At 46.0% G+C, this 27,035-nt stretch overlaps 9 protein-coding genes across 9 annotated transcripts; 5 read left to right on the top strand and 4 right to left on the bottom strand.

Moving 5' to 3' along the window:
• Positions 1–132: 132 nt before the first annotated feature.
• On the top strand, positions 133–1,361 carry PADG_03637 (CMGC/CDK/CDC2 protein kinase; the record flags this gene model as incomplete). Its single annotated transcript, XM_010761233.1, has 4 exons — positions 133–169; positions 262–773; positions 823–986; positions 1,073–1,361. 4 exons carry the CDS (start codon positions 133–135, stop codon positions 1,359–1,361), a joined length of 1,002 nt encoding a protein of 333 aa, XP_010759535.1.
• Positions 1,362–4,286: 2,925 nt separating this feature from the next.
• Positions 4,287–7,756, top strand: PADG_11634 (uncharacterized protein; the record flags this gene model as incomplete). The annotated part of the gene is made up of 7 exons (XM_010761568.1): positions 4,287–4,706; positions 4,793–5,020; positions 5,046–5,302; positions 5,373–5,630; positions 5,695–5,800; positions 5,882–6,073; positions 6,137–7,756. 7 exons carry the CDS (start codon positions 4,287–4,289, stop codon positions 7,754–7,756), a joined length of 3,081 nt encoding a protein of 1,026 aa, XP_010759870.1.
• A 416-nt stretch (positions 7,757–8,172) lies between these two features.
• On the top strand, positions 8,173–10,022 carry PADG_11633 (uncharacterized protein; the record flags this gene model as incomplete). The annotated part of the gene is made up of 2 exons (XM_010761567.1): positions 8,173–8,369; positions 8,459–10,022. 2 exons carry the CDS (start codon positions 8,173–8,175, stop codon positions 10,020–10,022), a joined length of 1,761 nt encoding a protein of 586 aa, XP_010759869.1.
• A 351-nt stretch (positions 10,023–10,373) lies between these two features.
• PADG_03634 (uncharacterized protein) lies at positions 10,374–10,920 on the top strand (the record flags this gene model as incomplete). Its single annotated transcript, XM_010760822.1, has 3 exons — positions 10,374–10,441; positions 10,649–10,733; positions 10,768–10,920. 3 exons carry the CDS (start codon positions 10,374–10,376, stop codon positions 10,918–10,920), a joined length of 306 nt encoding a protein of 101 aa, XP_010759124.1.
• Positions 10,921–11,450: 530 nt separating this feature from the next.
• On the bottom strand, positions 11,451–12,905 carry PADG_03633 (uncharacterized protein; the record flags this gene model as incomplete). Its single annotated transcript, XM_010761232.1, has 3 exons — positions 11,451–11,605; positions 11,761–12,561; positions 12,674–12,905. 3 exons carry the CDS (start codon positions 12,903–12,905, stop codon positions 11,451–11,453), a joined length of 1,188 nt encoding a protein of 395 aa, XP_010759534.1.
• A 1,363-nt stretch (positions 12,906–14,268) lies between these two features.
• Positions 14,269–15,911, bottom strand: PADG_03632 (uncharacterized protein; the record flags this gene model as incomplete). Its single annotated transcript, XM_010760821.1, has 2 exons — positions 14,269–15,608; positions 15,680–15,911. The coding sequence occupies 2 exons, from the start codon at positions 15,909–15,911 to the stop codon at positions 14,269–14,271; spliced, it is 1,572 nt and encodes a 523-aa protein (XP_010759123.1).
• Positions 15,912–17,654: 1,743 nt separating this feature from the next.
• PADG_03631 (uncharacterized protein) lies at positions 17,655–18,912 on the bottom strand (the record flags this gene model as incomplete). Its single annotated transcript, XM_010760820.1, has 3 exons — positions 17,655–18,049; positions 18,219–18,378; positions 18,472–18,912. 3 exons carry the CDS (start codon positions 18,910–18,912, stop codon positions 17,655–17,657), a joined length of 996 nt encoding a protein of 331 aa, XP_010759122.1.
• Positions 18,913–20,015: 1,103 nt separating this feature from the next.
• Positions 20,016–24,270, bottom strand: PADG_03630 (uncharacterized protein; the record flags this gene model as incomplete). Its single annotated transcript, XM_010760819.1, has 3 exons — positions 20,016–20,138; positions 20,224–23,995; positions 24,065–24,270. 3 exons carry the CDS (start codon positions 24,268–24,270, stop codon positions 20,016–20,018), a joined length of 4,101 nt encoding a protein of 1,366 aa, XP_010759121.1.
• Positions 24,271–24,828: 558 nt separating this feature from the next.
• PADG_03629 (uncharacterized protein) lies at positions 24,829–26,424 on the top strand (the record flags this gene model as incomplete). Its single annotated transcript, XM_010761231.1, has 3 exons — positions 24,829–24,980; positions 25,036–26,311; positions 26,407–26,424. The coding sequence occupies 3 exons, from the start codon at positions 24,829–24,831 to the stop codon at positions 26,422–26,424; spliced, it is 1,446 nt and encodes a 481-aa protein (XP_010759533.1).
• Between the last annotated feature and the right edge of the window lie 611 nt (positions 26,425–27,035).

Genomic DNA, 27,035 nt, shown 5'->3' with positions numbered 1-27,035 from the left:
TTTTTGACTACTGCTCCCCGCTATCAAGCAGTGGGTCTTGACTGATAACAACATACGACCAACGTTTTTGTACGGGAAAAAAACATCCGTACCCTCTTATGGTAGAGACCTGTGCAGCAAATACACACAACTATGGAAAACTATCAGAAGATTGAGAAGATTGGAGAGGGTGAGCAGAGCTGGACCCTTGTACCCCAACATATCAGGATAAGTGACCTTGCTAATTGGGGCATCGTCTTTTCTTTTCCTTTCTATCTATAGGAACATATGGTGTGGTCTACAAAGCTCGCGATCTTACCCACCCCAATCGAATTGTCGCACTGAAGAAAATTCGCCTGGAGGCCGAAGATGAAGGCGTCCCCAGCACCGCCATTCGAGAGATCTCTCTCCTGAAAGAAATGCATGACCCCAACATAGTCAAACTCCTCAACATTGTTCATGCAGACGGCCACAAGCTTTATCTTGTTTTCGAATACCTGGACCTGGATCTGAAAAAGTACATGGAGGCACTCCCCGTGAGCGAGGGTGGTCGTGGAAAAGCCCTGCCAGATGGATCGACATTGGATATGAACAGACTCGGACTCGGAGAGGCTATGGTCAAGAAGTTCATGGCTCAACTGGTCGAGGGCATTCGCTACTGCCATAGCCATCGGGTTCTCCATCGCGATCTGAAACCTCAAAATCTCCTAATCGATCGTGAGGGAAATCTTAAGCTGGCGGATTTTGGCCTGGCTCGAGCCTTCGGTGTCCCATTGCGTACATATACCCATGAGGTAAGCATTCCTTGTGTCTGATATGGAGCGTTTCTAATCCCCTCTCGAGGTTGTTACGCTCTGGTATCGCGCCCCGGAAATCCTTCTAGGCGGGCGCCAGTACTCCACTGGTGTCGACATGTGGTCTGTCGGCGCTATATTCGCAGAAATGTGTACCCGCAAGCCCCTGTTCCCAGGAGACTCCGAAATTGACGAGATTTTCAAGATTTTCAAGTAAGACCACCCGCCTCCCCTTTCCTAAATCTCCCTATCCCATCTCCTTTTATATGCATGCAAGCTGACGCACATAACAATAAAAGACTCTTGGGTACACCGGATGAGAGTACCTGGCCCGGTGTCACTTCATTCCCCGACTTCAAAGTTTCATTTCCTAAATGGAAGCGTGAAGAGACGCGAAAGCTGGTTCCCGGCCTGGAACGCAACGGTCTAGATCTTCTGGATGCTATGCTTGAATATGATCCCGCACGGCGCATCTCCGCAAAACAAGCCTGCATACACCCGTATTTCCAAGCTGGCAGCTCTGCATATTCTGGCCGCGAAAGATTGCCTCCGTATCCAGGAGCAACAATGCCGTTAGCCGCTAATTGATTTCCCTTTCCTCCGTCCCTTGCCCCACGCCTCTTTCACTCTCTACTGCATTGAATTCTCCCTTCGCCCGCTTACTATTGCTGTTCCTCGACGTCTGAGGATTTTCCTACTGCATTGTATATCTCTATTCAAACCAATTGAGGCGCGGGTTATCGATTTTTCATATTTTTCATTTCTTTCCCCCCCCCCCTCCCCACCCCCCCTCTTTTTATGCCGGAAGCACGAGGCCTACGTTTTTCTTTTGTCCAGCAAAATAATTGTTCTTGCTTAGATCAATTTTCTTAATGTTATTGTGATAAATATTTCTTCTCTTCTCTTTAGCAGGCCTGCAAGTGACGTAGCCAAAACCACCCAAATGTTCCACCTTTTCCCATATAAATTAACTCGTTTTCAATTCCTTAAATATCTCAATAATTATTAACTAAATTTTTAATATAAAAATTTAACATTATTAGGGTAATGCACTTTTCTCGTAAATTACGCATTGTGAATCGGTCAACTAGGATGTATTTATTTATATTAACAACAGTATTGTCATCTTCCACTGCTCATTATTTTTGCAACTAATTAGTTATGAAAGTTTAATGAGTCGATCAATCTCCTTCGTCTGGAGGCGAGGCAGCATTAGCGTACTTTTTCGCGTTTCGCCGACTCAATTGCCAAATGTACTACCGCAGTGGCAGTAAGGAGCCAATTAGGGCTCATAAGCCTCCTGCCAGAAAAAGTACGCTGATATGCCCTTGTTCTTTCAGATGAGGGGGATAGAATATAAGTGAATTGGTTATTATATTCTAAATAATATATGACAATGAGAGCTTTCTCTGCTCCGTACGCAGCGAATATCTAGCGTGTCTGTCCCGAATAGGACTAGCGTGGCTGAGGAAAGGGTCTCGCATTTATAATACTATTAATATTCGGCATTTTGATTCTTATATAAAACTAGTTATACCATAATTGTTAGTTATGTGAGAAAAGATCTTAACTCTGCAATCTGTCACAATCTGTATTATAAGCTCAAATGTTTGACAATTTTTGAAAGATACTTTTCTATCATATAAGAATCAGATGGAGGATTACCAGTAAAATTACGGGTAAAAGTTAGAAATAAAATAAAACACACAAATTTTTTTTTTTTTATTAAGGGTATCACCGATGTCTTTGAAATATCCAGATATGCATGGGAAGAGGCGGATCGTTGGGTGCAGTGGATCATGGGGCAGTGGATCGTTGGATGCGGTGGATCGTTGAGTGATTTACTCCGGTACTTGACCCTTGATTCTGTTGAAAAAATATCATTCCGGCAATGCGCACGTTTCGGTTACTTTTGTTAAGTTCAGCTGTAACTACAGTTAAATTGCCCATTTGAATTCACCCATCTGAACTTGAATCAGATTGGAAGCAGGATTTGAGCCTATCTAAGTAGGACTGTAGATTCTAAATAAAGAACCCAAGCCAAGTTATTCCTCTCGTTTTCCTGGATTACTGCACAGCAATTGAAGTCACCCAGCAAGAGTAATTCACTTTCGCTTTTACGAGCCCGAACCGTCCGGACAATATTACTCTCAGAAGTTCAAACAACAAGATTCTTGCGAAGAACTCCGTTGGCTGCTAACCAGCGTCGTCAGAGTCACCAGCAACTTGAAACCGCTGCATATGAAAATACGAATGGGAAGGCGTGTTTATATCCGCGATCCCACATTTGCCGTTTCAGAACAGTGCAGACATATCGGTCGTTTATGTTTGCCTTCTTGCCGCCCTAGGGATAAATATGATTTCAAGATATCCATTAGCTTTAGTAACTAACTATATCCGTCAAACTTCTTTACAGCTAATTTTGTAGAAAGTTGGAGAAGAACCAGCTGAAAACGCATGAATTCCGCTAAACGTGAAGCAAAGAGCTTACCGTTGAGATATATACGACGGAGCGTCGATAGGAAGTGTGTATTTCCGCTCTTAGTCGATGCAGTCTGTCTCGGAGGCAGATCGACCTCGAGGAGTCTTGGAGAACCTCATAGTGGGACTGGTGGGTAGTTCTCAGAGCACAAACACTCTGGATGGTCAAGGCTACGGAATAACTGCCTCAACACACCGGTGGTCTTTTCCAATGCTATATTATCCATGGATGATATGTTGAACGCATTAACTCCTGTTTGTGCAAATTTCTCACTTCGAGAGAAACCAAGTGTCCACTCCAATTGGTAACAAGATTGTAGACAGGGCTAGTTAACTACTAACTACTAACCAAAGTTTAACGAGGTGTGCATGTATGTGAGAAACTGAATCGTTTTGATCCTTTCGCCCCCGTTAGAGATAGTTAAACCTCCACGGATCCCAGTCGATAGGTGAGGGCCAGTCCGGAACTCCGAACAGGGGGAGTATTCCGCCCAAAATTCCAAGAGCCCCCAGAATTCGTGAGCTGTTCATGCTCGGGTGCCAACGCTGTCATTCCTTATGGGATGGGGGTAAGTTAGGCTTGTTAGACAGAGGCCGCTTGGTAGTTAACTACCAAATCGCCGCGCCACGCGACATGGCCCGACCAGCTGAAGGGTCGGGTTTTCCTACGGCATCTTGTCGTTTTATAAATAACGGAACGTACTGGCGAAAGCCAAATGAGGACAGATCACCAAGCGCCCTTTTGTTCCCTACGTTCATCCGTCCGTTCGCTAGCAGGCATCTATCCCGTAGTTTAGCTCTACATTGCTCTGGGGGTGGTCTCAGACTGCAGATGCCTGCATGGAGGCTCAGAGTTATTATTAGGCACCTAAACCCCCAAGAGGAATGTTAAAAGGCCACGATCTCCCAGCCATGACACAGTTTTCCAAACTGGCCAGACTTGAGACCTACATGTATGCATGTAGTGTGTATATATGTAAATTATTTTTGCATGTCGATATTCCACATCACGGCGGACGATAGTGAAATCTTATGGCTCACACATCTGTTTCGGATGGCGGAAGTGACCGACCTGGAACTGAAACTGCTCCGACGACCACAAGAGAACGTGCAACACCGCAAAACATTGTGGACACATTCTGGGGATCCTTCAACTCGAAGTTTCCAGGAAGAGTCTTGAAGGTTCTGCCCCGACGACCAGGCAAAGCTCCTCCGCAGCCCATTTCAAATATCGCACACGGTGAATCTGCGCTTGACTCGTACAATCGCGCCAAAAAGGAATGCGAACATGCGGTGAATCGCATTGCAAAGCAATGTCTGCGAATCAACCAAAAGTATGTTGATCCGCATTTTGATATTGAGGCGGATCTCAAGTCTGGGCAACGGAATTGTCTCGACGGCCTTGGGGGCGAAAACGTGTCGATGAAGCCGAAGGGCGTGAAGAGAGTCTCGGTAAGTTCCCTGTTGCCATTTTCCCCAGTTCATGAAGTCTCATGTTGTTGTTTCACTGTTTGCGCAATTTCCTTACGCCTCTGTAGGATATTTTTGAGAAACCTCAATTCTACGTAAATAATGCTACCGCGGGTGATGTACGTCAGGGAAACGATGGTGACTGTTGGCTTATGGCTGCGCTCTGTACTTTGGGAAATATGGAGGGCCTCATTAATAGGGTTTGCGTTGCACGGAATGAGCAGGTCGGAGTTTACGGATTTGTCTTCTATAGAGGCAAGCCGCATCTGCTAATTTTTTCGGCGAAGCACACCATTGTTAACATGTTCACTAGATGGCGAGTGGCGTCATACTATCATTGATGACAAGCTATATCTTCGAGCCCCGGATTATGAAGATGCTGCTTGGGAAAGGGAGGTTTGGGATGATATTGGTCGCTCCGATACCGAATTAAACTACCGAAAGACCTGGCAAACTGGATCCAGGGCGCTGTATTTTGCTCAGTGCAGCGACGACAACGAAACATGGCTGCCCTTGCTGGAAAAGGCCTACGCTAAAGCCCACGGGGACTATTCAAGCATCGAAGGCGGGTTTGTTGGGTAACTTTGGGTCATTTTGTTTTGTTTTAATCAGTCCCGCATATGAAAATTAGACTAACCCCTCGATCAGAGAAGCTATAGAGGACCTTACCGGGGGTGTTACGTCCGAAATCATATCCCGGGATGTCCTCGACCAGGACAGATTTTGGAACGAGGATCTTATGAATGTCAACAAGAAATTCGTTTTCGGATGCGCCACGGGTCTATACGGTCGCTGGTTATACCCCAGTTACTATGACTCCAAGGAGAGATCAGGCATACATGAATGCCATGCATATTCTGTGATGGACGCTAAGGAGATAAATGGACAGAGGTTACTCCGTCTTCGGTATGTTTCATGCTTTTCCTCTTGTTATTAAGATGGGAGTTGGACCTAAATTGCGTTGTTATAGGAACCCCTGGGGTCATAAGGAATGGTCTGGGCCATGGAGTGATGGATCTGAGCAATGGACCCCTGAATGGATGAATCTACTCCAGCATAAATTTGGAAATGATGGAGTATGTTGTACCTTGGGTTTCATCTGCACACAGTTTGTTTCAACCCTCCTTGTGTTCCAATTCTGACCAAATGTCCGGCAGGTGTTCTGGATTTCCTACGAAGACTTTCTTCACAAATATGAGTTTCTCGATCGAACTCGGCTGTTTGGAGACGATTGGATAGTGACGCAGAAGTGGACCAATTTTCAAGTGCCTTGGACGCTGGAGTATCATAAAACAAAATTCGTTATCGAAATAACAAGGAAAGGCCCAGTTGTAATTGTCTTATCCCAGGTACGTTGCCTAATTGACATGTTCTAGACCTAATAGCTAAGATTACCCATCCCATTCGTGTAGTTGGACTATCGCTACTTCAAAGGACTAGACGGTCAATACAAATTTGAACTTCAATTTCGCCTTGAGAAAGATGGACAAGATGATTATATTGTCCGCAACCAAAATAGCATTTACATGTCCCGCTCTGTGAGTGCGGATATCACTTTGGAGCCAGGGACTTACACGGTTCTTGTGAGAGTGAGGGCAACAAAGTCCAAAACCGCCCCTCCAGAGGAGGTCATCAAAGAGAAAGCCACTACGGAGCGAGAGAAACTTGTTCAAATCGGCCAGTCTTATGACTTGGCTCATGCGAAGGGCGTGGATTTGGAATCCGGGGAAGAAGAGGCGGAACGGAAGAATAAAGAATTGGAAAAAAGAGCAGCATTGAGAAAAAAAGAAAGGGATCTTGCGGAGGTCCGGTCGCGGAGAAAGTGGGTTACAAGGAAAAAAATCGCTGCAAGAGATAAGAGGAGGAAGAAGAAGGCGGAGCAGGTAAGGGAAAGAAGGGCAGCCAGACAGCAAACTAAAAATGCTGAGAATCAAGAGGGACAGCAAACCGAGGAAAAGAAACAAGGCGGGGAAGCTGATGAGGAGCGTGAGGATGGCCATAGTAAGAAGGAGATACAGCAGAATAGTAGCCCTGAAGTGAAAGAGGAGAACGTTGAATTGAGGGCGGAGGATGCCAAGAAACAAGAAAGAGAAAAGCATGGGGACCAAGAGAAGAAAGACGATGATGCGAAATCCCAAGACTTGGATCCCGAGGAACAAGAAGGACAGAATGACAAAGGAGCGGACAAGAAAGGAGCAGTTCAACTGAGAAACGAGTTTGTCGAGAATAAGGAAACAAAGAAGGATCAAGATACGGAGAAGGGGAGTGAGGATGTTAGTCACCAGGGGGAGGATTTGAACGGAAATGAAGTAAAGGAGCAAGGCATTGAAAGGGAATATATGGACATCAAATTTGAAGCTGGAGATTCTGAGGAGAAAGAAGTCAACGGAAACGGAGGAGGGAAGAAGAATGGTGAAATCGTTGAACCTCAGATGAGTGATCTCGAAGGCAATGAAATTAAGAAAGGTGGGGATATGGAGACAATGGGCGAAGTCTCCGAACACCAGTCAGAGAATCTTAGAAACAAGAAGGAATTACAAGAGGACGAGGGGCTAGGGAACAAAAGCTTAGAATCTTTCAGGCCCCTCACGGTGACTGAGGATGAAAGCGGTAAGGAAAATAACAACGAGGAAGCAAAGGTTATACCCCCCACCCCCGAAGTCGCCAAAGAACAGGAACCTCAAACACAGAAGGAGAACGAGACGGACGATAAGAACCAGACCACCGAACCTACGGCTAAAATCGCGAAAAAGGTCGAGGAAGATAGTGGTGTGGATTCGGGGTCAGATTTTGAATTTGATTCCGAAATTGATATGTCTCCGATTGAAGATTCTGATAGTGAAGGTGACGAAGAGGAAGAAGGCGATATTGACGGGGAGTACAGCGTACAACCACCTTGGAATGCTGTTTGTGTTATCGGGCTACGAGTTTATTCCAAGGATTCGGGCTTAACTGTCAGAGTGGTGAAGCCAAAGCTTTGGCAAACGGTTTCTGAACCTCAACGTGATTGTGATGATCCCGCAGTGGAGTGATTCACTTGGCCAGATGGAATCTTTGGTAGCATTCATTGCCTGTGCTGCTGATTTAGCATTCTCGAAGTTCAAATCTTGACCCATTACCAAAAGATTGCTTGCCGTGTATGGTATATGGTGGAGCCATTTTGTAACCTAATTAGTTTAAGTGTATGTGGCCTTCATTTTCACGCAATCAGTAATTCCGACTGGCATACATATATATTTATTTCAACAGTTGTTGTTTGGCCATAGCTAATTCATGCACGCATGTCCCCAAGTTGGTGACGGGTTAATTATCCTGACTTGAGTGGTCGAATTTAGGGTTAGGGCACGAACCTGTCAACTATTTAGTTAAGTTGCCTACCAACGTCATACATCTCTCATAAACCCAACAACGAATCGCCGCATGCCATAGGAGTTTCTATCTCTCTGCTATGCGCTCTCAATACACACCACTCTCAGCGCTTTTCCTGTTATTACGCTCTAAGAATGGAATAAACTTGAGCATAAGCCGTTTTTCGAGCCGAAAATTTTGTTCCTCTGGTTATGTCCCACGATTTGTCTCTCTCACCGATTTCCGCGAAACCAATGTCCAAACCCCAGTTGGGGGTTCGGGGAATATCTGCATAAAGTACTTCTTACCGGTTTTACCTATTTCTATTTTCCCTTTCCAAGGAATGCCTTATCTCTTTCTAATTTGCTAATTAACCAGCGCTGCAGCATTCTACAGCCAGTAACGCAGTCGCCATTTGAGCGCGCAACTGTAATCCTCTACCTTCCTCCAGGGCCTCTATTCTTAACCGGCCAATTGGACAGTGCAGACAGTGCTGTTGACGAGACTGAGAGGCCCACCCACCAAGATTGGTTTCCGTCACCACAGCATGCCCTCTCTGCAACCACATTATCCACCGTTGTAACGGTCAACTACCGGGCCGGTCAGCAGGATGAATATGGGAAACAAAAACGCTACTACTACCCTGGTCCCGTACACGATGTATTGGCAGGATTTGACTGGATTTTTGAAAATCTGACAACAGAACGGCTATGTGTGTTTGGGAGGCATATCGGGGGTTCTCTGGCTGTGATGCTGGCGCTCACTGAGCCGAGATCCATTGCTGCTTTAGCTGCACATGAGCCGATATGTGATTGGACTAGCTTGGATGATTATTGCTTGAAGACTGATCCTGCATGTGAAGAGGGTGTTGCTGTCAACGGGAACCATAACAAGGGCAATGTTAGCAAGGGAGAAAACGGGATGCTAGTGGAGGAAACAGCTAAAAACCGCAGACGAAAGAGGAAAACCTCAGCTCCTCTACCAGATCTCATTCCCCTCCTCGAAGCCCGGAGAGCGTTGTTCCGCAGTCCAGATAGTTATTTTGACTCATTTGCTTCCCCTGCCTTATTTCTCCGCTCTGCAGGAAAAGATACGCCCACGCTATTCCCTGCGTATCATACAGGCCCAGACTACCCCATTCCCGTGCTCAAAGTTTCCCCCAAAGAGATAATTAGCAGTCCGGACCCTACCCGATACTTCCAAGGTCTGGACCCGGATCTAGTACCACCACCTGTTAATCTGGACTCTGACCCTGAGATGCTTGAAAATCCTGTCCGGCGCAGGAAAGCTCTGTCCAGATGGCCACCCTATGGCCTGGAACACACAGAAAGACCAGGGGTGAAACCTGCAGGCCTATGGAGTACTAAACCTAACTTGCCACATGTGCGTATATTCGTACATAGTAACTTGGCTTCTGGTCCAGAGTTAGATCCAGCTCCGGAGTCGGACGTGGATATTTTCGCGAATACGGCTTTTTCTGCTGGGGATAAGAAATGGTGGACTGTTTCGAACTTCGGAGTCGGCAATTTAGCTAGTCAAGTCGAGGAGCAGATGGAACCCGACTGTGCACCGTCTACGGAAGAAGTCGTTCCAATCCCAACGTCACCATCCTCGTGTTCTCAACGCTCACGCATTCCCCGTAAACGCACCCTAGAGGATGACGGGGAAACGGTATTGGCACGCCAGGGTGGGGAAATGGTTTCTCTAATGCGGAATGCATGCTTCTGGGGTCGAGAGAGGGGGTATGCGGAGGAAAGGGTTAGATATGTGACGATTCCCTTGTCGTTATCTTCCGCTTTGTCTCATGATCCTAGCACTACTGAGTTAGGGAGACGTGAAAATGGCGGGAATGGAACGGAGGGATATACGAGTGACTTTCCCAGTGTTGAGGAGCGAGCTGGAAGATACTTCTTCGATATCCTCGAGCGAAAGCCCGGGAAGAAACCGTGAGCGTTCTTACATCGAATCGAACCCCCGCCCTTTTTTATTTGACCTTCCTAGCGTAGTTATGTTGTCAGATATAAACGGAATATAGAGGAATGAAGTTCGTTGGAATTCCAAGGATGAAGCTGTTAACAATCCAGTTTGCTGGATCTATTTTGCACGCCTTATGCAATTTGATCAGCAGGATTGCCCCCCTGAAGTTAAATATTCGGGAAAGCTTCCTACTTGGCTACGCGATAAAATATTGTACAACACACGCAGAAATTGCACAGGATGCAGGGAGTCTATAAGAGCTTACCGTGGAGATCCCTACCTTTAAAAAAGAGCGTCTTACGACGCTGGTTGGCATGGGCAACCATGGCACTCGGTCCTTATGCTTCTGAGATGTGGTCAGAAAGCCTGTTCAAGCGTCCTCAATCTATCCCGTGAGATGCCGTCGAACTCCGACTTCTCATGGCAATGGATAAACTGCTCAATGAAATTACAGCCAACGACTGGTGTTCGGGGAACGTCACGAGCCTGAAACAGGGCTTCACGCTGAATCAATAACTAATGATAGGTTGTTGGAGCTCTAGGACTAGGCTGAACAGATTCTTCTTGACATGAGGGAACTAACTGGCTCGGTCCTCAAGAGTTAAGGCTGTATTCGAGAAGGGTTTGACTTCAATTCTGGCAAAGTCTTCGAATGCCCATCGGAATCCGGCCGAGGTAGTTACAGTTGGGAATCTAGATTATTACTGCGGCATAGTAGTCGAGCTGCTACTGGAGTAAATACGGTGCTAATGATGATGACCACTGCCCGGCAATGAAAAAGAGGATCGAAGAGACAAATCAGAACCTCGATGAGGAGGAGGAGGAGGAGGAGGAGGAGGAGGAGGAGGAGGAATCAAACCAACATATTTAACGGGAGGTTTGTTATGGACGAGGCTGTATCATTTGGCGCTGTTGGCAGCAATTATCGATATAGCGGGGTTCAATAACTACAGGCGAGTTGAGATGATGGGCAGTTAAGTTATTGGTTTTACTTCCCCAACGCTATTCCAATTTTTATCATGATATTAAATATGATGAATTCATGGATATGTTTATAGTAAGTTTCCGGTCTGTACCATCTCCTTCCCTCCAAAGCCCCAAGCCTTGAATTGCAAACAATTTAACATCAAAGTTCCTTTGGCATAACCAGCGTTTGCTATGACAGCTGGATGGACTTGCTGGCAAAAAGCTATCGATGCTATTTAAAATTTATTAATCTATGATGTCAATTAGAAATTCGGTGTTCTTGGTTATCCATTTGCCTAGCTAGCCACCTGTAAGTCTGAATTCCAGTTCCCTAAGGGGGACATTTATTGATTCAACACCAAGTTACTACCTGATTCATTTATTATTCCGTCTATCCTTAATAATTAATGCAGTTGTGGAATGATATATCTCCGCTCAGTATTCCCGTCTTATGGGCCACAAAGCCTCAAACTCATTTCCAATATCCCTTTCGATTAACGCCTCCAGATCTCGACTGGACAAGGGTTGGGTATGGGTACGTTTCCCGATTTCAGTACTCATGGCTGTCGAATTTTCTTCTTCCATGGAAACTGGAGAATCAATGAAAGAAAAAAGAGAGAGAAGGAAAGGAAAGTCAACAACGCGATCATCATGATCTTTGGTGGGGAAAAGGCACGGAACAATGGGTTTTGAGAACTGCAATCCTACAGGAGAGAGAGAGTAAAAGAGTGTGTGGACAACTTACTATGTATGCTGATAGCAGCTCGCTTCCCGCTGAACATTGCGTGGGGAACATTCGTGCTGCGGTCATTATTGCAATCCCCCACGGCATATACTCCAGGTGCACTGGTTAGCATCCCATGGATGTCGTTGTCGATATTTATACCCGCCATTTTCAGACCTAGCTTGTACGGCAAGTCGGACCGCTGCTTTGACTCGAAGTTCGTTACGAAAGCAGAGCGGTTGACGGGTTGAGTATCCCCGTGGAAATGGACTGTAAAGATGTCGAATTGGGATCGATTCTGAGCACTGAAATTTATTGAGCCATCCTGAACGCGAGTTATGTTCTTGATGATGTCGAACTTGTAATGGATGTGGTAATGGGTTTCGAAGTGCTTGATTTGATCGTCCGGAAGTTCGGTGCCATTCATGAATGCCATGATGTCGTGATTTAGGGTGGCGACTTCCATTATGCTGTGTCGAAAACGTGTGGCATTTCCTATGATCCCAAGGGGCTGATCGCGGTGCTCAAAGCCATCACACCAGGGACACCAATATATGCCTCGACTCCAGGCTTCGTCGATACCTGGTGTATTGGGGAGAATGTCTTCAATTCCCGTGGCGAGGACTATCTTCCGTGCCCTCCTATTGACAATTGAAGGGGGTATTGTGTCTGTGAAGTTGATGTTTACTTTAAAATATGGTAGTTGGCCGGTGACATTGTTCACTTGTGTGATATGCAATACCGTCCCGTTTCGCATTTCTGCAGTCGCATATCTTGCAATTTGTTTTCGCGCTTTGTCTCTGAAGGCAGAGGGAGCGACGCCTGAACAATTGTTATGATGGCTACAAAGGCTGGGAGGTGTATGGAGAGAAAAGATTGGTTTGGGGGGAGAGGGAGGGGGGGGGCGTATATATGCACTGTTCTAAACACGTACCATCTGCGCCAATGATATCGTTTATAAATCTTGTTAGACCATTACGGTAAATTCCCGAATCGACCAGCAAAGCTGTTCTTCGTACTCTGGATAAACTGCTCAGCGCACTAAGGCCCGCGGGACCGCCTCCGACGATTATGGCGTCGTAATCAACAGCGGGAATACTCTGCGCAAAAGCAAATGTCAGAAAGAAAAGGAATGCAGCCCACCCGGAGGTTCTGATAGTAGCCATGCTGGATCAAACCGCGGTAGTGAAATGTCCGTATAGAGAAATATCCCGACGCCCATCTAGTTAGTCGCATCAGGCACGGAACACACGGGGAAAAAAAAAGGGAGAACTCTCTCTCCTATAACGTTGGGCACCTGCTTTTAGGGATGGCGCGAACATCGACAGTATTTACACTGGCAGTTTGAGCAGCCGCCATCAAGGCATGGATGTCCTGGCGAAAGATGACACTCTGTTGAGGCGCCCCGTTAACGCTTTCCACATATTGGGCGCAGCAAAGAAGCAACTCGGTGACTTGTGCTGGAAGCTCCCACCTGTCGAAGAGAAACAGGAGGAAAGAAAAAAAAAAAAGGGGGGGGGGGGAGAGTGGCTAACTCACATTTCATTCTGATGAAACTGAAACATAACATCAAAAGCAATCTTTATCAGCCACATTGTCATTGGATAATCAAACATTATTGAAGTTTCCATGAGCTTCTTTCACTGTTTACCTGATGTCCAGCCAGCACTTAAACCGATGCAAAAAAGTCACTGAGTGAACTGAAGTTGTTAGCTTGCACCTTTTAAGCAGTGAGATGAGTGGCACAAGATCTGCTCCACAAGTGTAACTGAGGCTGTTAGGATACCTCTGAAGACCTTGAAAATCTGGGGATATCCATCTTTACTGGACTATATTGACTAAAAAGACAACTAAAGAAAAGAAAAATATAGTAATGGTCCAAGGATTGGAAAAAATTCCTTCGTTTTATTGGCTGTTGTTGACCTTTTTCTGATGAGGGTGATTTATATTTTTCATGACAACAGGATGCATTTTATGGAAATCAAGTGCTTGAAGCTGGGGACGGTCAAGCCATCAGGCTTGTTATCATAGCCAATAAACCCCGGCATTAGGAACCGCGACCTCTAGGAATACAAAGGAGGTGGCATGAATAAAACTTGTTGACAAGAAGGTCGAAATTCAATAGAATTCAATTCAAAAACTTTACATTCTTGAAATTATCCAAAAAAAAAAAAAAAAAAAAAACCATGAGACGCTCCATAAAATGCGGTTTTCTGGGGAGAGGTGTAGTTCAACCCTCGTCATGAATACTCGATGACGGAGGGTTATATGAAGATCACATCTTCATCCCTCTTCAGATATGAAAAATTGTAAAATAAAACCAGAATGATTCTTGGGTATCATTGGTAGGAGAAAATGGTTCGTTGCAGAGGAGACAAGGATTGGAGAAACTGAAAGCAAAAAGAACTGAGAGAAATGGCTAGGGAAATGCAATATATATACGAACCATCATGTAACCTGAACCTTAAAACAAAAAAAAAAAAAAAACGCAGGTATCGTACAGAATTGAAGGATCACAAGGAAATGTGCTTAAAACTCCGAACTCTTCTTCTTAGATAGGGTGTTGGAGCGATCATCGTCCTTCTTAAAAAGTCCAAATATGCTCCGTCTCTCCCTTAATGGAGCACTAGACGACTGAGGGTTTGCCATGGAAGAGACAGGCCGGGGAACCACCACCTGAGAAGGCGCCAGATGGAAAGACGGAGCAGAGTGGTATGACGAATAGCGGTGGTTTGCATGTGCGTGCTGATTGTTAGATGCAGGTCGAGGTGGCGGATTAGGTCCTGGCAAATGCAGACTCTGTGCGTGCCGTCTGCGGTACTCCATGTCCTCCTTAGCATATAGCTTTTTGAGACGTTCTGTTTCTTGGTCGATCGCGGCCTGCCGTCGCCTTGCCTCCCGTTGTTCCGCCTCGAGAAGCCTTCTTGTCTCTTTCTCCGCTTCTTTCTCACGACGGCGGCGTTCTTTCGCTTCCGCTTCGGCTTCTCGTTTTAGCCTGGCGGTTTCTGCATTTATTTCCCATTGAGTGCGAGGGTCAACTGGGGGTGGACGGGTTTCCCGTTGCGGGATAGATATTTGAGGTCTTTGTGGCTTGTTTGGTGGCGCGGAGAGTACAGGGATCGCCGGGTTGGGTGGATCAGAAATGTGGAAGCATTCACTTATTTGGCCAAAATAAACATCGCGGATCACTACAGCGCCCAGAAGAAGGATTACTTCTAGGCCCTTGAAGTCTTCGATTTCCACCCGGTAAAGATTAGGCTCATATAGGGTCACCTCTTTAAAACCGCGTAGGATGGCTATAGTGATGTCTGGTTCTTTACCCTTCTTATCATCCAGTTTCTTTCCAGACATATAACACCCAAGGTCCTTAGAGAGTTTTCCATCTTTGCGCCAAATAAATTTTAACTTTGGAGTAATATCTGATGCAGCAGGATCACTCAACGTCCGGTCGAGTGTAGATACGGAGGGCTGTCTAAATGTCTGCTGCGGCACTTCAAATTCCCATGAAGCAACAGAATTCCAGCTCTTGGGTTTGTGCCGAACAAGGACCTGTTGGTCTGGGTTGTATAGCTGAATAATGAACTCATGGGGAAGTATTGGTTCTGGGGGAGGGGGTACGCCACCATTCTGGCGTATAGTTTCTTGCGACAGAGTTGGGAGCGTCCATTTTGGAATCAACAGCACCTCTGCATAAAGCACATCGGGAGAAAATGAATCGTAGATACCAACAGCATATCGATTTTTTGATCCCGGTAATGAGGGATCAAGATGTCGGAGAGTATAAGCTGGGGTGGGTTCTTCCCCATGCTGTACAAAGAAAAACGAGGAGTTGAATTTGGGCTTGTTGTTGGCAGGTTTGAGAAAGAATGCTGTTAAGAATCATTAGGTCTTCAGTTACTTCCATAGATTCTGTCTAAACAACAGTGGGGCCCGACCGTACTTGGTAAGTTCTCATCCAACATCTTGGAATAGGAGGGACGTTCCTTGCGCAGGATAACAGGAGTGAACGTAGTGGTGCGGAATGATGGTTGGACGGGAGAATCTACTTTAGGATTCCACAAATGAAGAGGTTCCCTCTCAGAGAGGGAGAGGAACGAAAAGTAAATGTGCCCTAAAAATACAGAGACACGAGTGATGTCGTCCTTCTGATATGGTCCGAGGGCTGTAAACATTTATATCCAGTTTAGTTAAACGAACAGCAGGACGTCACTTCATTATGTCAGCAGGTTGGACGCCAAGTGAGAGATCAGGGAGGCATCGGATAATTTAATTGGCCCAGACGAAACCCCAATGCGCCGTTGCTAAAAATATCCCGGCCTGGGATTCCACCTCGTTTGAACTCCAAATGTGGATGTGGAGATTCGTTGCGGATCGCCGTAGTGTGTTGGTATCCCTTCTCGAAAGGTGGAAATTGTTTGGAGAAATTCGAAGCTGTGGCTGGCCCCTAGGTATTGCTCTATATGCAGCGGGGATAGGCAACGGAGACCCCATCTGCAGTGGCATCATATATGTACCGAGTCATGGAACACTGGATACCCCTGGGAGAAAGGTTCACACTTCTGGCAACGCTAAGAATGGGTATCTGCCTTGCATGCGAGGTATACCTTAGTCCCATGTAATGATTACGCAAACCTTTATCTCCGAACTCAGCTCTTGATATCGACAAGCCCCTGAGAAAGTTTAGCTACTTCCTGCCAGGATACCATCCCGCAAAGCTAAACTGATTGTAGTCTGGTGAAGGAGGAAGGATATTCATTCAAGACTTGAGGATCTTGCACTTGCGCATTGCACAGCTATTTGGCCCCAAAGTGTTCCTTGAAGCGTCTTCATCGTTGCATTGATTCCCGAATTCTAAGGTTCTAGGACCGTTGAAGTAAGTAATCCCTTAACTTCAAACAAAGGACTGCGTCATCAACAGAATTAGTTGTCTGACAGCTCTCCCACAGCGCTTCCTGCATATTGCAAATCACGCCCCTGAAAAAGGCCCAAAAAAGAAAGGAAAAAAAAAAGCAACTCTAATCGGAGCAGATCTATTCCTAGTTCCCTTGAGTCGATTTCATGCCAGGCCCTGTCTCTCCTCCACCAGTGACCGATAGGGATTAGGGCCTCAACCACATACAATCGCACCGCCATGCCTCCTACTATGTGCATTTGGGAGCGAGGGGTGATGAATCTGTATCATTGGAAAAATTTCTGCTGATTCTCAGCAGGATGAGGTCTGAAGTAAGAATGGGCGATAACTATATGTTGATAGAACTTTCTAGCCATTTAGCCGTCAGACATTTGACTGACTCACAGAAACAATATCCCGGACGATTCAGCAACTGAACCTGGATAACAAAAATACCAAAAGGCCAGAAGAAACAACTCCAAAATGAAATCTTCATCTCTCAGCAATCAGTGTTCACTCATATGTGGATTATGTTAACTGTTTAATGACTTCTCTTACTGGGTATGCATGGTTTCTATTTTTGGTTTTACGTGTGTTGCCTTATATTTGTATTTAATGTTTTATGAAATAATAACCCAACGCAGGCGCTGATACACATCGTACACCAGATGTTGACTTTTCCTTTTTCTTATTTTGAGTAACTTTTGTCATTGTCCAAGATTCATCCTGAAGTGCACGTTTATCTATATCTAGTTCGGAGCAAGAGGTGTATAAAACACCATTTATTATATAAAGATTGGTGCGGACGTTCTCCCCTTGAAATGCGAAGGCCGATAATAAGTCGAAACCCCTTACCACCAGTAGTCAAGCAAGGAAAAATTATATATATGCATGGTAGAGGGGGAATTAAAATATCTAAAAAAAAAAAAGAAGAAGGAGAAGAAGAAGAAAAGAAAAAGAATGCCATCCTAGTTGAACGCAACTCTTTATTCATAGCCCCTCTCACCTGGATATATCTCATCACTCAAGCATAAACACTCTCCTCCTCCCAGTCCTCTCCCCTAACAACCTTGTCCCCCGACCTCGCCTCAATACCGGCGGTTGTCCCCGTCTTCGTCTCCTCTTGCTTCGCCCAGTCCAAAACCTGGTTCTCCCACCCCTTCATCGCCTGGATGAAAAACTGCTTCCGCAAGGCCCTGGGGGGTACTTCGGGCGATTTCCCACGGCGGAGACGGGACTCAGGAGTCTCTTGGATGGTAGCATTGTCACCGCCAAGAGGCCGGCCATAGAGATCATCTTGATGAACTAAGTCGGAGAATGTGTAGGTGCGGTATTCCGTGTTGCGCCATCCTGTACCTGGGTAGGTGGGAGAAGGGCGGACATTAGTATAATTATTCGGACTGGGTTTCCTTTTCGTAACTTTAATACGTTATGCGGGGGTGCAGTGTTTGTGAGTAAGCTTGATGGTTTCTTGTTTCTCTCTTTTTTGTTTTTGAGGGGTTGGAGTTGGGGTTGTCATTGAGAGAGATTTTCTGCCAAAGCAAAGAATGGGAATTGAAAGACAAAATAGGAGAAATGGGGTATATACCTTGGTAAAGCGTGCTATCTTGCCAATCCTCCGTGAAATAATGTAAGAATCCTCCATGCGATACAATCACAATCTCCTTTTCCGGTCGAGATTTCAGCCATCGTCGAGCTTCCCTTGCACGATCTTCAATAGCTTCAGCAGTGGGTGCCCATTTTCCTGTCTGTGCGATCAGTTGACTTTGATATCAGTCCCCAATCCCCATATAGTAATTATATAACCCGAAATGGGTGCAAAATATCCCTCTCTAACCCACCTTTGAATTCCATCCCTCCCCTACCAGCTTCAAATCCACGGGCAACCCTTTCTCCGTAACCTCCTTCTCTAGAAGTTCCAAATCACTACCAACATCGCAAGGCACATCACTTGTCTCCTGAATCTCCGGCAGCGCGATGATCTTCAGCCCCCTGCTCTTGATTTGATCTTCGAATGCTAATAACGCCGTGTAGAGGGTGCGTCGTAGCGGTGAAGCAACGATCAGGTCGATTTGGGCGTGATGCGGGAATTCCGCACTGAGGTCCTTACATTGCGATTCGCCGTGTGGAGTTAAGAGGGGGTCGGAGAGGGTGTGATTGGCATAGGCGAGGTTGTGATAACCCTGGGATTTGGGGTTATTTAGTTGGGGAACACGGTAAGCGGGAGTGAAGAATGGATAGAGGAATTGATCAAGGAAACATATGAGGGCGAACCTGCGCATGGCGGACACAGTGAATGATTGGTGGCATTCTGAGTGTTGTATCCGTCTATATAGCAGTGGTCAGCAGAGCTGGAGAAGCTGGAGAGCAATGTCCCAAATTCCACGGCGGCTATTTATTTAGGGCTAGATGTTTTGGAGACGTAGGTGAAACACATGCAGGGTCTATTCCCTAGATCTAAATGATAGAGAAACAAGGGTGATGTGAATATATTATTCCAAACGTCTGGTGCAGATGACTGAAAAACAATATTTAATATCCCGAGAAAAGTTGTGATGGTCAAAGGTTTTGACCACTGCTTTGAATATGACTCCAACGGCTTTTCCCCACAATTTTATTCACGCCGTTCGTATGGAACGCCTCGTTAAATAGCTCTTAATTTATTCTCAACCCCACAGCAGCAAATCATGGCTCAGGATCGGAATGGCAACCAATAAGAGCAAGGGGAAGTATCTTGAACTTGTGTTGACAAGAATCGACTCTTTTGTCAGTATTTTATTCAATACATGCGTTTATGCACATATATATATATATATATAACTTTAGTATAGAGCTGTCGGACCCTTCAGTCATGGGACCTATTTTCCACCATATGCAAGTATTTCTCGTCGTTAGCATCTATCAAAAGCTTAGTATTGTTGAAAGTATATGTACAAAATCCCCGAAAACGGACACAGATGGAAAAGCCCATATCGATAGGAACATATCTCAAGTTATCGGCATGAAAAGAACACAACAGCGATAGAGGATCCACTCAAAAACGGGAATTATATTTGCAGCAAAAAGGCAAAATACGCTGATGCCCAACCGGGTCTACCAAACCTGCTCTTTTACTCTCCCCCTTTGTCTCTGAATAATCGTAACCTCGAAAAAAAGTGGGAAACATACAAAGTCTAAAACTCAGAAACGGGATATAGAACAGGGAGAGCAAAAAATCTCTAGTATGACAAGAAGTCTTTGAACGGTGAAATTTTACCGACTAACAGTCATTCACAAGAAAACACAGGAGAATAATAAAGGCCAAGAATCAATTATATAATGCAGTAAAAGAGACCGGATTGGTAGCAAAGGACTGCCTCCAAGGGACTCCGATAGGACTATCGAACTAGGCGACACCAAATCCTCTGGCATTTTCAAGGGCCTTTGACAACTTCTCCTCAAGGACGTCTCGGCTAGAATACTCGGGCAGCAGGAGTCTACCAAAACACGTCAGACTTGTTGGAAGACGCTGGACGGATCCGTTAGTTTTCTGATTATCCTCTCAAGTGAAATAAAAGTGTATAAAAATATATAAAAGAAAGTTGACTACATACGTTATCTCCAGTACCATTCTTCTGGATAACGAACATGATACTAGAAATGCCGTTGACCGGCACGCGATCACTGGCCGTCACAAACTCTAGCAGCTGTCGCTTCCTCATCGACGAATATCGATATACAATATCCCAGAAGTCGCGGATGACGCGATGATCCGGCTCGAAGCCACCTTCGTATCGAGTATGGTACTCGAGTTCCCTGATATTGATCTCCTGAATCCCTTCAACAACCAGTTTCAACGCCTCCGGGGTAAAAAGAGACAAGGCTGTTCGGTCCAAACAGGTATAGAAGCCGCGTGCGAAAGCTTCATATTGAGGACGGATAGATTTATCTGTTAGCCAGAAAATATAGTCTTTGACAAATCGTTCTCGGTTTGCATTGGTGACCAAGGCTGCTTCTTGTGGTGGAGAGGGTGGTGCCGCTCTGTTTATTTTTGAAGAAGATCCCTTAAGTATTCCTGAGATTACCCCGTCACGCCTATAGCTAGGGCCTTCATCAGTAGTGTCACGTAACATCGATACGTCATTATCACGTTGCGAAAGCGGGCCTGATTTACCCGAAGATGAGCGTCGGTTATATAAACCAGGCTTTCTCTTTTCCCAAGCCAACCGCTCAGGGGCGGGCCATGGTTCATTGCGATTAACCTTCGCCATATCGACATTCACAAAGTTTCCAAACGCTTCAAAACTGAACTCATAGGTTCTCATGAAGATGTCACCAACATCGCAATCGTCCCACGATAGCAGCTCTTCCAAACCCTTCGCAAGCTCTGACCAACCAACGCGGATATCATCGAGAGTCTTAACCCTCAAACCGAGCAGCTTCCTATACAACGCAATGGGGAAATTAACTGGAAGTGTGAGGCCGTTATAAATAGCAAGAGACATCAATAACCCTAACAACTCGAACTTGTATAGCGGTTCCATAGAAAGGGGTTGGAACCAGGAAATACGGGTTCGTATATCCATTGTAAACAGTCCGTATGATGGGTCCAATGCTTCCCCAAGAGCTACCCTGAAAAACTCTTGCTGGACACCGCCATGATCGATGCCCTCCTCGCCTTCGTCCATACCCATTTGAACTTTAAGAGGTCGCATTAGTTCACGCCTTTCTCGTCTCCATAGTTGGTTAAGAGCGTCAGTAAGAACATTATCTCGCCGCACGACTAGAACCAGATAGGTCGAGATAGATGTTTTCAGCCGGGAGAGTAGATTAACATCGTCATCGATTGGTATAATACCGGAAAATGCCGGTTGAGTCACATGTCTCGAGGTGGTCATCGCAGCTTCGTACGACTTGGACATCGCGGCATAGTTGATAGCTCGGAAATATATAACCAAGGCTGACGGGGGAAATAGGAAGGGGTAGGATAAGATGTGCACCGTTCGGTTATTTGGAAGGATCCCGAGCCATTCGACGGGCATTTCTGTGGGATCTAGTCGCTCAGAGAGGAAAAATGTAGAGAAATCTTCAGGTTGTAAACCTAATCTAGACCGCTCTTTATACATATGTGCAAGAAGTTGTAAAGAGCCGCTAGCAGCACCTGATTTCGCCATTTCGGGTTTTCCGTCCCATTCCTTCAAAAGGAGGCTCCGTAACCATTCCACAGCTACCATGTGAGCGTTTGTAGGCCGGTCACTGATCAAAGAAGAAGAGATTGTATGTGACCACTGGTTACTTCCCTTGCTGCAATCTTCAAAAGTCTGCAGGATGAGTTCTACAAAGTTTTGTTTCTCTTGCCGCTCGCAGTCCTGTATGCTGAAGGCTCGAGACTTCGAGATTTCGTAGAATGCCAAACGTGCAGAGACGACTCGAGCCAAACGATTTACCAGTCGGAGGGCGAGGTCATGCTCAAATATTTCCGCAATGGCCACTAGTGATCGCCTGGTAGATGGAGAATGTTTCCTCATCTCAGCGTCCGGTAGAACGGTACCAGAGGCCCTAACCTGACGAACAGCCTCCCATGTTTTCGGGTCAGTTGGAGGGATAGAACTGGCTAAAGCGAAAAGGGCAATGACCGAAATGTAAGCTGCATCTGCGTCGGAAATATAATCCTGAGAATTATTATTGGTGGGGGAGGGGAATCCACGTTTTGAAATTGGGCCCGATGAACTGGACCACCGGACAGGGAGCATCTGTGGCCTAGGGAAGGAAAAATCTCTTGGAGGAACAAAAAGCTTCTCGAGAGACATCCATAGACTATGCAGAGTGGTTTCCCAAGGACATATGCGATATAGTGTCCGAAACGAGTTTTCTAACATTCCGACATCAAGTAGACCCGTATTCCCGCTACCATTTACCTTTCCTGGGTGAGAAGGGTCTTTTCGAAACGATTGGAGGAGTTGATGGGGATTGCTGAGAACATAAAATACACTCTGGGCGACAAACGGGAACACCTCGCGCTGTCTGGGTGTAGCATACTGCCAATCCCGAGGCTCAGAGTACCCGCAAGACTTTAAATCAGCCATTTCCTCGCGCCATTTCTCTTTGTCTTCATCGTTTTCAAACATTAAGGCCTCTAATTCCGTCACTATTTCTGAAGAGAAATGTGACAGAGTCTGGATTTGTTGAGAATTAAGTTGATTATCGCTATTAGTATTTTTAGATGCGGGAGTTTCAGAAGTTTGACTAAGAGGACGTGGCTGTTCTACACTATAGTCGATAGATACTCGATTGTTATCAGACTCAGTATGGTTTGATTTCCTTGGTCCCCTAGATCCATCCCAGGAGACACAACTATGGTGGTTTTGGTCGGGCCGGTAAGACTTATTCAGGTCGCCATTCGCGCGTCTATTTTTTTGTGGTCGATGTTTCAACGGTGGTGGAGAGTGTTGGTTTCGAGAGATGCCGCTTGACGGAGTATGCTGCGAGGAGATTTTTCGGGCAGGCTTCCGCTCGGAACGAATCTTGTCCTCAGTATACGTCCGTGAAGGCTGCTTCCTGTGCTCCATTTCACCAAGAGATAGGCGTTTGACGGGTTGCCCTGGGATCTTTACTTCGACTGCTGTGGGCTGAGGATTAAGGTTTGAGGATGAAATGTTATGAGGTCGGGATTTAACGTTGGCTTGCGAAATGATTTGCTTCTGTCTACTAGTTCGTCTTGCATTGGTTGGATGCTCGTGATCTCTTGCTGGAGCCTCAGTTTCTGGGGTCTTAGATGTTGAAGTGCCGCCGCCATCGTCAGGGCCAGATGGGGTGGTATCAAATCCCTCCGGAGACTTGCGTAACGGTAGCCATTCAACCATCCGCAAAGAAAGGGTATCGAATAGATTTTGAGTAAACGACTTTGGATCTTTTAATCTCGGCCGATCTCTATCCTCTGCGGGCTTTGAACCAGGTTTTTCGTTCACTTCCGCGGAGTTGCAAGTTTTACCATCATTCACGTTCCGAGATTCGTCCAGTTCTTGAGTCTGGTTTTCCGCATTTACCATATCACTTGCTGGCTTCCCCTCACCACTGTTGTCTTCCAACTCGTTGTGACTTTGAGACTGGGATGCGAATTTAACATTCTGTTGAGATAATTCATGCGATCGTCTCCTTTGCTGCCGTGATCCTTCTGCCGAGGGAAAACCTGGACTGGGGGCCGGGGTATTGCGGCACAAACCTCTCTCCGGGTTATCCTGGCTAGCTAGGTAACAAGCAACTGTTCGGGCGCTGAGTTCGGTGAAGCGGCGGAGAGGGGCATCGGTAACTCTCCTGCGATAACTAAAGCATGTAGGAGTTGTGCAAAATGGGTCCTGACATCCGTACAGAAGCTGGTTTTTATATCTAATTCACCAAGAGTATAAGCTACGGCACGCACTCATATCGATCGCAGTGGGGTCTAGCAGAACAAACTTTTTGACAAGAAGGTTGAAATCTCTCTGGCGCTGGTCCTTATTCCATGCCAGGACCCTCGCAGGATCCGTCACAGCGATGGTATTCTTGATGAGCACCTCGGGGGCGCCACTGGGGAGCTTCGACGGATGATAGAGTCCCCTATCCCCGACGGTGGGTCGTCCTGAATCTGGAGGGCTCCCAGAGCCTGCCCGCAGCCTGGTCATGTTGTAGCAGAGAGTATCATATTTTGGGAAGGGATGACTGAAGAGAATAAGAAGAAAATATTAACTGTCGCGAAGGAATAGTAGTGGTGATAGTGGTGATAGTGATTGCAGTTGTCAAAGTCGTAGATAACTTTTATATAGGAGCTGACAAACTGGACGAGGCTCTGCGGCGTCACAGGTTACAAAACAGCCAAGGAATTAGTGTCAGTTGGCGGCCCACAAGCCGTAGTCTGGCGTATCGTACTGTCATCCCGCCACCCTGTCAAAACGCCCATAAAGCCTGTAGCCGAGTTTTGCCCTCTCAATAAAGAAAATAGACGACAAAATGACGAATATAGCTTAAGTTGATTTGGAATTCGATCTCAACTTTTGATATAAATGTAAACGCAAGATACTCCCGCCAAGTAGAGTACGGCTTCGTTCGACGATTATTTTAGTTGACAAACCCCCCCCCCCCCCCCCGCGAGATCATTCTTGCTCGACAAACCCCAATATTTCATAAGTATACTAGGTATTCAAGAATTTCTAATATTCAAGAATTTCTAATATTCGGCCACCATGACGGCCCCCGCTGTTGCTGGACAGAATGGCGGTCTCAGCTCAGACGGAACTCCGGACATTGCAGCAACTCATCCGTTCACTTGCAATACTTGTCAGGTCGCCTTCAGAAACAGCGATGCTCAGAGAACCCATATGCGAAGCGATTGGCAGTAAGCTTTGAATCTTTTGATATTTTGGAACCCAATATTAACCACTTGCTTTTAGTCGGTATAATTTAAAACGTCGAGTCGCATCCCTTCCTCCTCTATCTTCCGAGATATTTGCTGAAAAAGTTCTTACTGCCCAAGCAGTCAATTTCGCTGCTGCTGCTAAGGCATCCTTTGAAAAATCATGTGCAGCATGTCAGAAAACTTTCTTCAGTGAAAATGCCTTCCAGAATCATATGGCTAGCCAAAAGCACAAATCGAGGGAAACGCAATTGAGAAAAAACGGAGGCTTTCAGGATGAAACAGCTTCAGTGATGAGTGGCACGTTTTCTCTGGGGGAACCAGTCAATGCTACTCCGACCCCGTCCGTCCAGGAGTCTGCTGCGGAGGAGGAATTCTCTAAACTTGTAGATGGGGTGAAATACACATCGATCGAGAGTGAGGATCCATTATTCAAGAGCCCACCTAGACCAACTCATTCCGCCACCGCTGGGGCTTGTCGAAATTCATCCAGCGGTGCCCCGCACGAGCATGATGAGGACTACGCCCTGACCCACTGCATGTTCTGCAACCGCAATTCAGACTGTGTCAAACTGAATGTTTTCCACATGAGAAAGTTCCACGGCATGTTTGTGCCCGAACAGGCATATCTGGTTGATGGGGAAGGCTTGCTAAAATATCTCTTTAACAAGATCACAAAGAATAATGAGTGTCTCTATTGTCATAAAATCAAGTCGAACACCGCCGCGATTCAGACCCATATGCGCGACAAGGGACATTGCATGATTGCATTCAGCACGGAAGACGAAATGCTCGAAGTTGGCCAGTTTTACGACTTTTCTAGCACTTATTCCGATGACGAGGACGACGAAGAGGACGAGGATGTTTCGACGGCTGTTGACGCCAAGGAGGCTGGAGACGATGACGGATGGGAGACTGACAGTTCAACATCAACTATCGACGGCGGGGACGCATTATATCATGAATATGAGCTACATCTTCCATCCGGCCGTACGGCGGGCCATCGTTCCTTGTTCAAATATTTCCGACAAAATTTGCGCAATTATCCAACCCCCGACGAGCGCCTGCTACGACAGCGTGCAATTACGGACGCCGCGCATAACCCGGACATACATGACAAGGATGCCAGCTCTAGAAGGAATAAGGCTCTCATCTCCAGAGTGAATGGTGGACTTGGGATGGTTGGTGCAACCGACTCCCAAAAGCGAGAAGTCAAAGCTGCGGAGCTTAGAGAGCGGAGGCGTGAGCACAAGGCGCAAAATCAATATGAGTGGGGCATTAATAAGAGGGGTAATCACCAGAAGCACTTCAGGGTAAGGAGCCTAACCCCATTTCGCTGCTATTTTATATCACCTTCAGCTTATCTCCCTCTTCACTTGTTCATTTGCTAATCGAATTTTCAACACAGGATCATCTACTCCAGTGATCAGCTAAATGAGAGGGCATCAGTGTTGGGGATGTTATCGTGGGCAAGCTGCTGTTGCTCTTATTAGTCTTCTTTCGCAGATTTCATACATCAGTAATAATAGAACACTAGTTATTACAATACATTGCAGAAATGAATTTCAAGTTGACATGAATCAATGTTTCATAACTGAAAAGTCTAGCTCACTCTTTAGGCAATTTTTAAGCAATCCTACTTATTCCTGTTTCACCAGACAACGTATTATAAAAACATATATTTGTATTGAAATTACCCCAATCCACATTCCTTTATCAAACTGGAATATTGCAAATAGCCTTTGTATTTCACCATCTCATGAACCCTCCTGGTAACCGTCGCGAGGGGCGGAGCGGAACTTTGTATCCTGGTCACGTGCTATCCGCCCTTTTCACAATTTGTTCCGCGCAAAGGAGGGCCTAGATTTTCATCATGTATTTCCCATTATTATTTCCTGGTACTCGCATGGCCATTGGGAAACGCCGGAATCTAAATAGCTCATGTCTCCTGTATCAAGGCCCACTTCCATTTTACTATCGTTAAACTGTAACTTCCTTACATGTCGCAGATCTAGACTCGATAGCGCTACTTGGAAT

Source organism: Paracoccidioides brasiliensis, assembly GCF_000150735.1.
Source record: "Paracoccidioides brasiliensis Pb18 unplaced genomic scaffold supercont2.4, whole genome shotgun sequence".
In the NCBI taxonomy this organism is placed as follows: domain Eukaryota; kingdom Fungi; phylum Ascomycota; class Eurotiomycetes; order Onygenales; family Ajellomycetaceae; genus Paracoccidioides; species Paracoccidioides brasiliensis.
The sequence above is the reverse complement of the archived record's forward strand: the minus strand, read 5'-3'. Positions and strand labels throughout refer to the sequence as shown.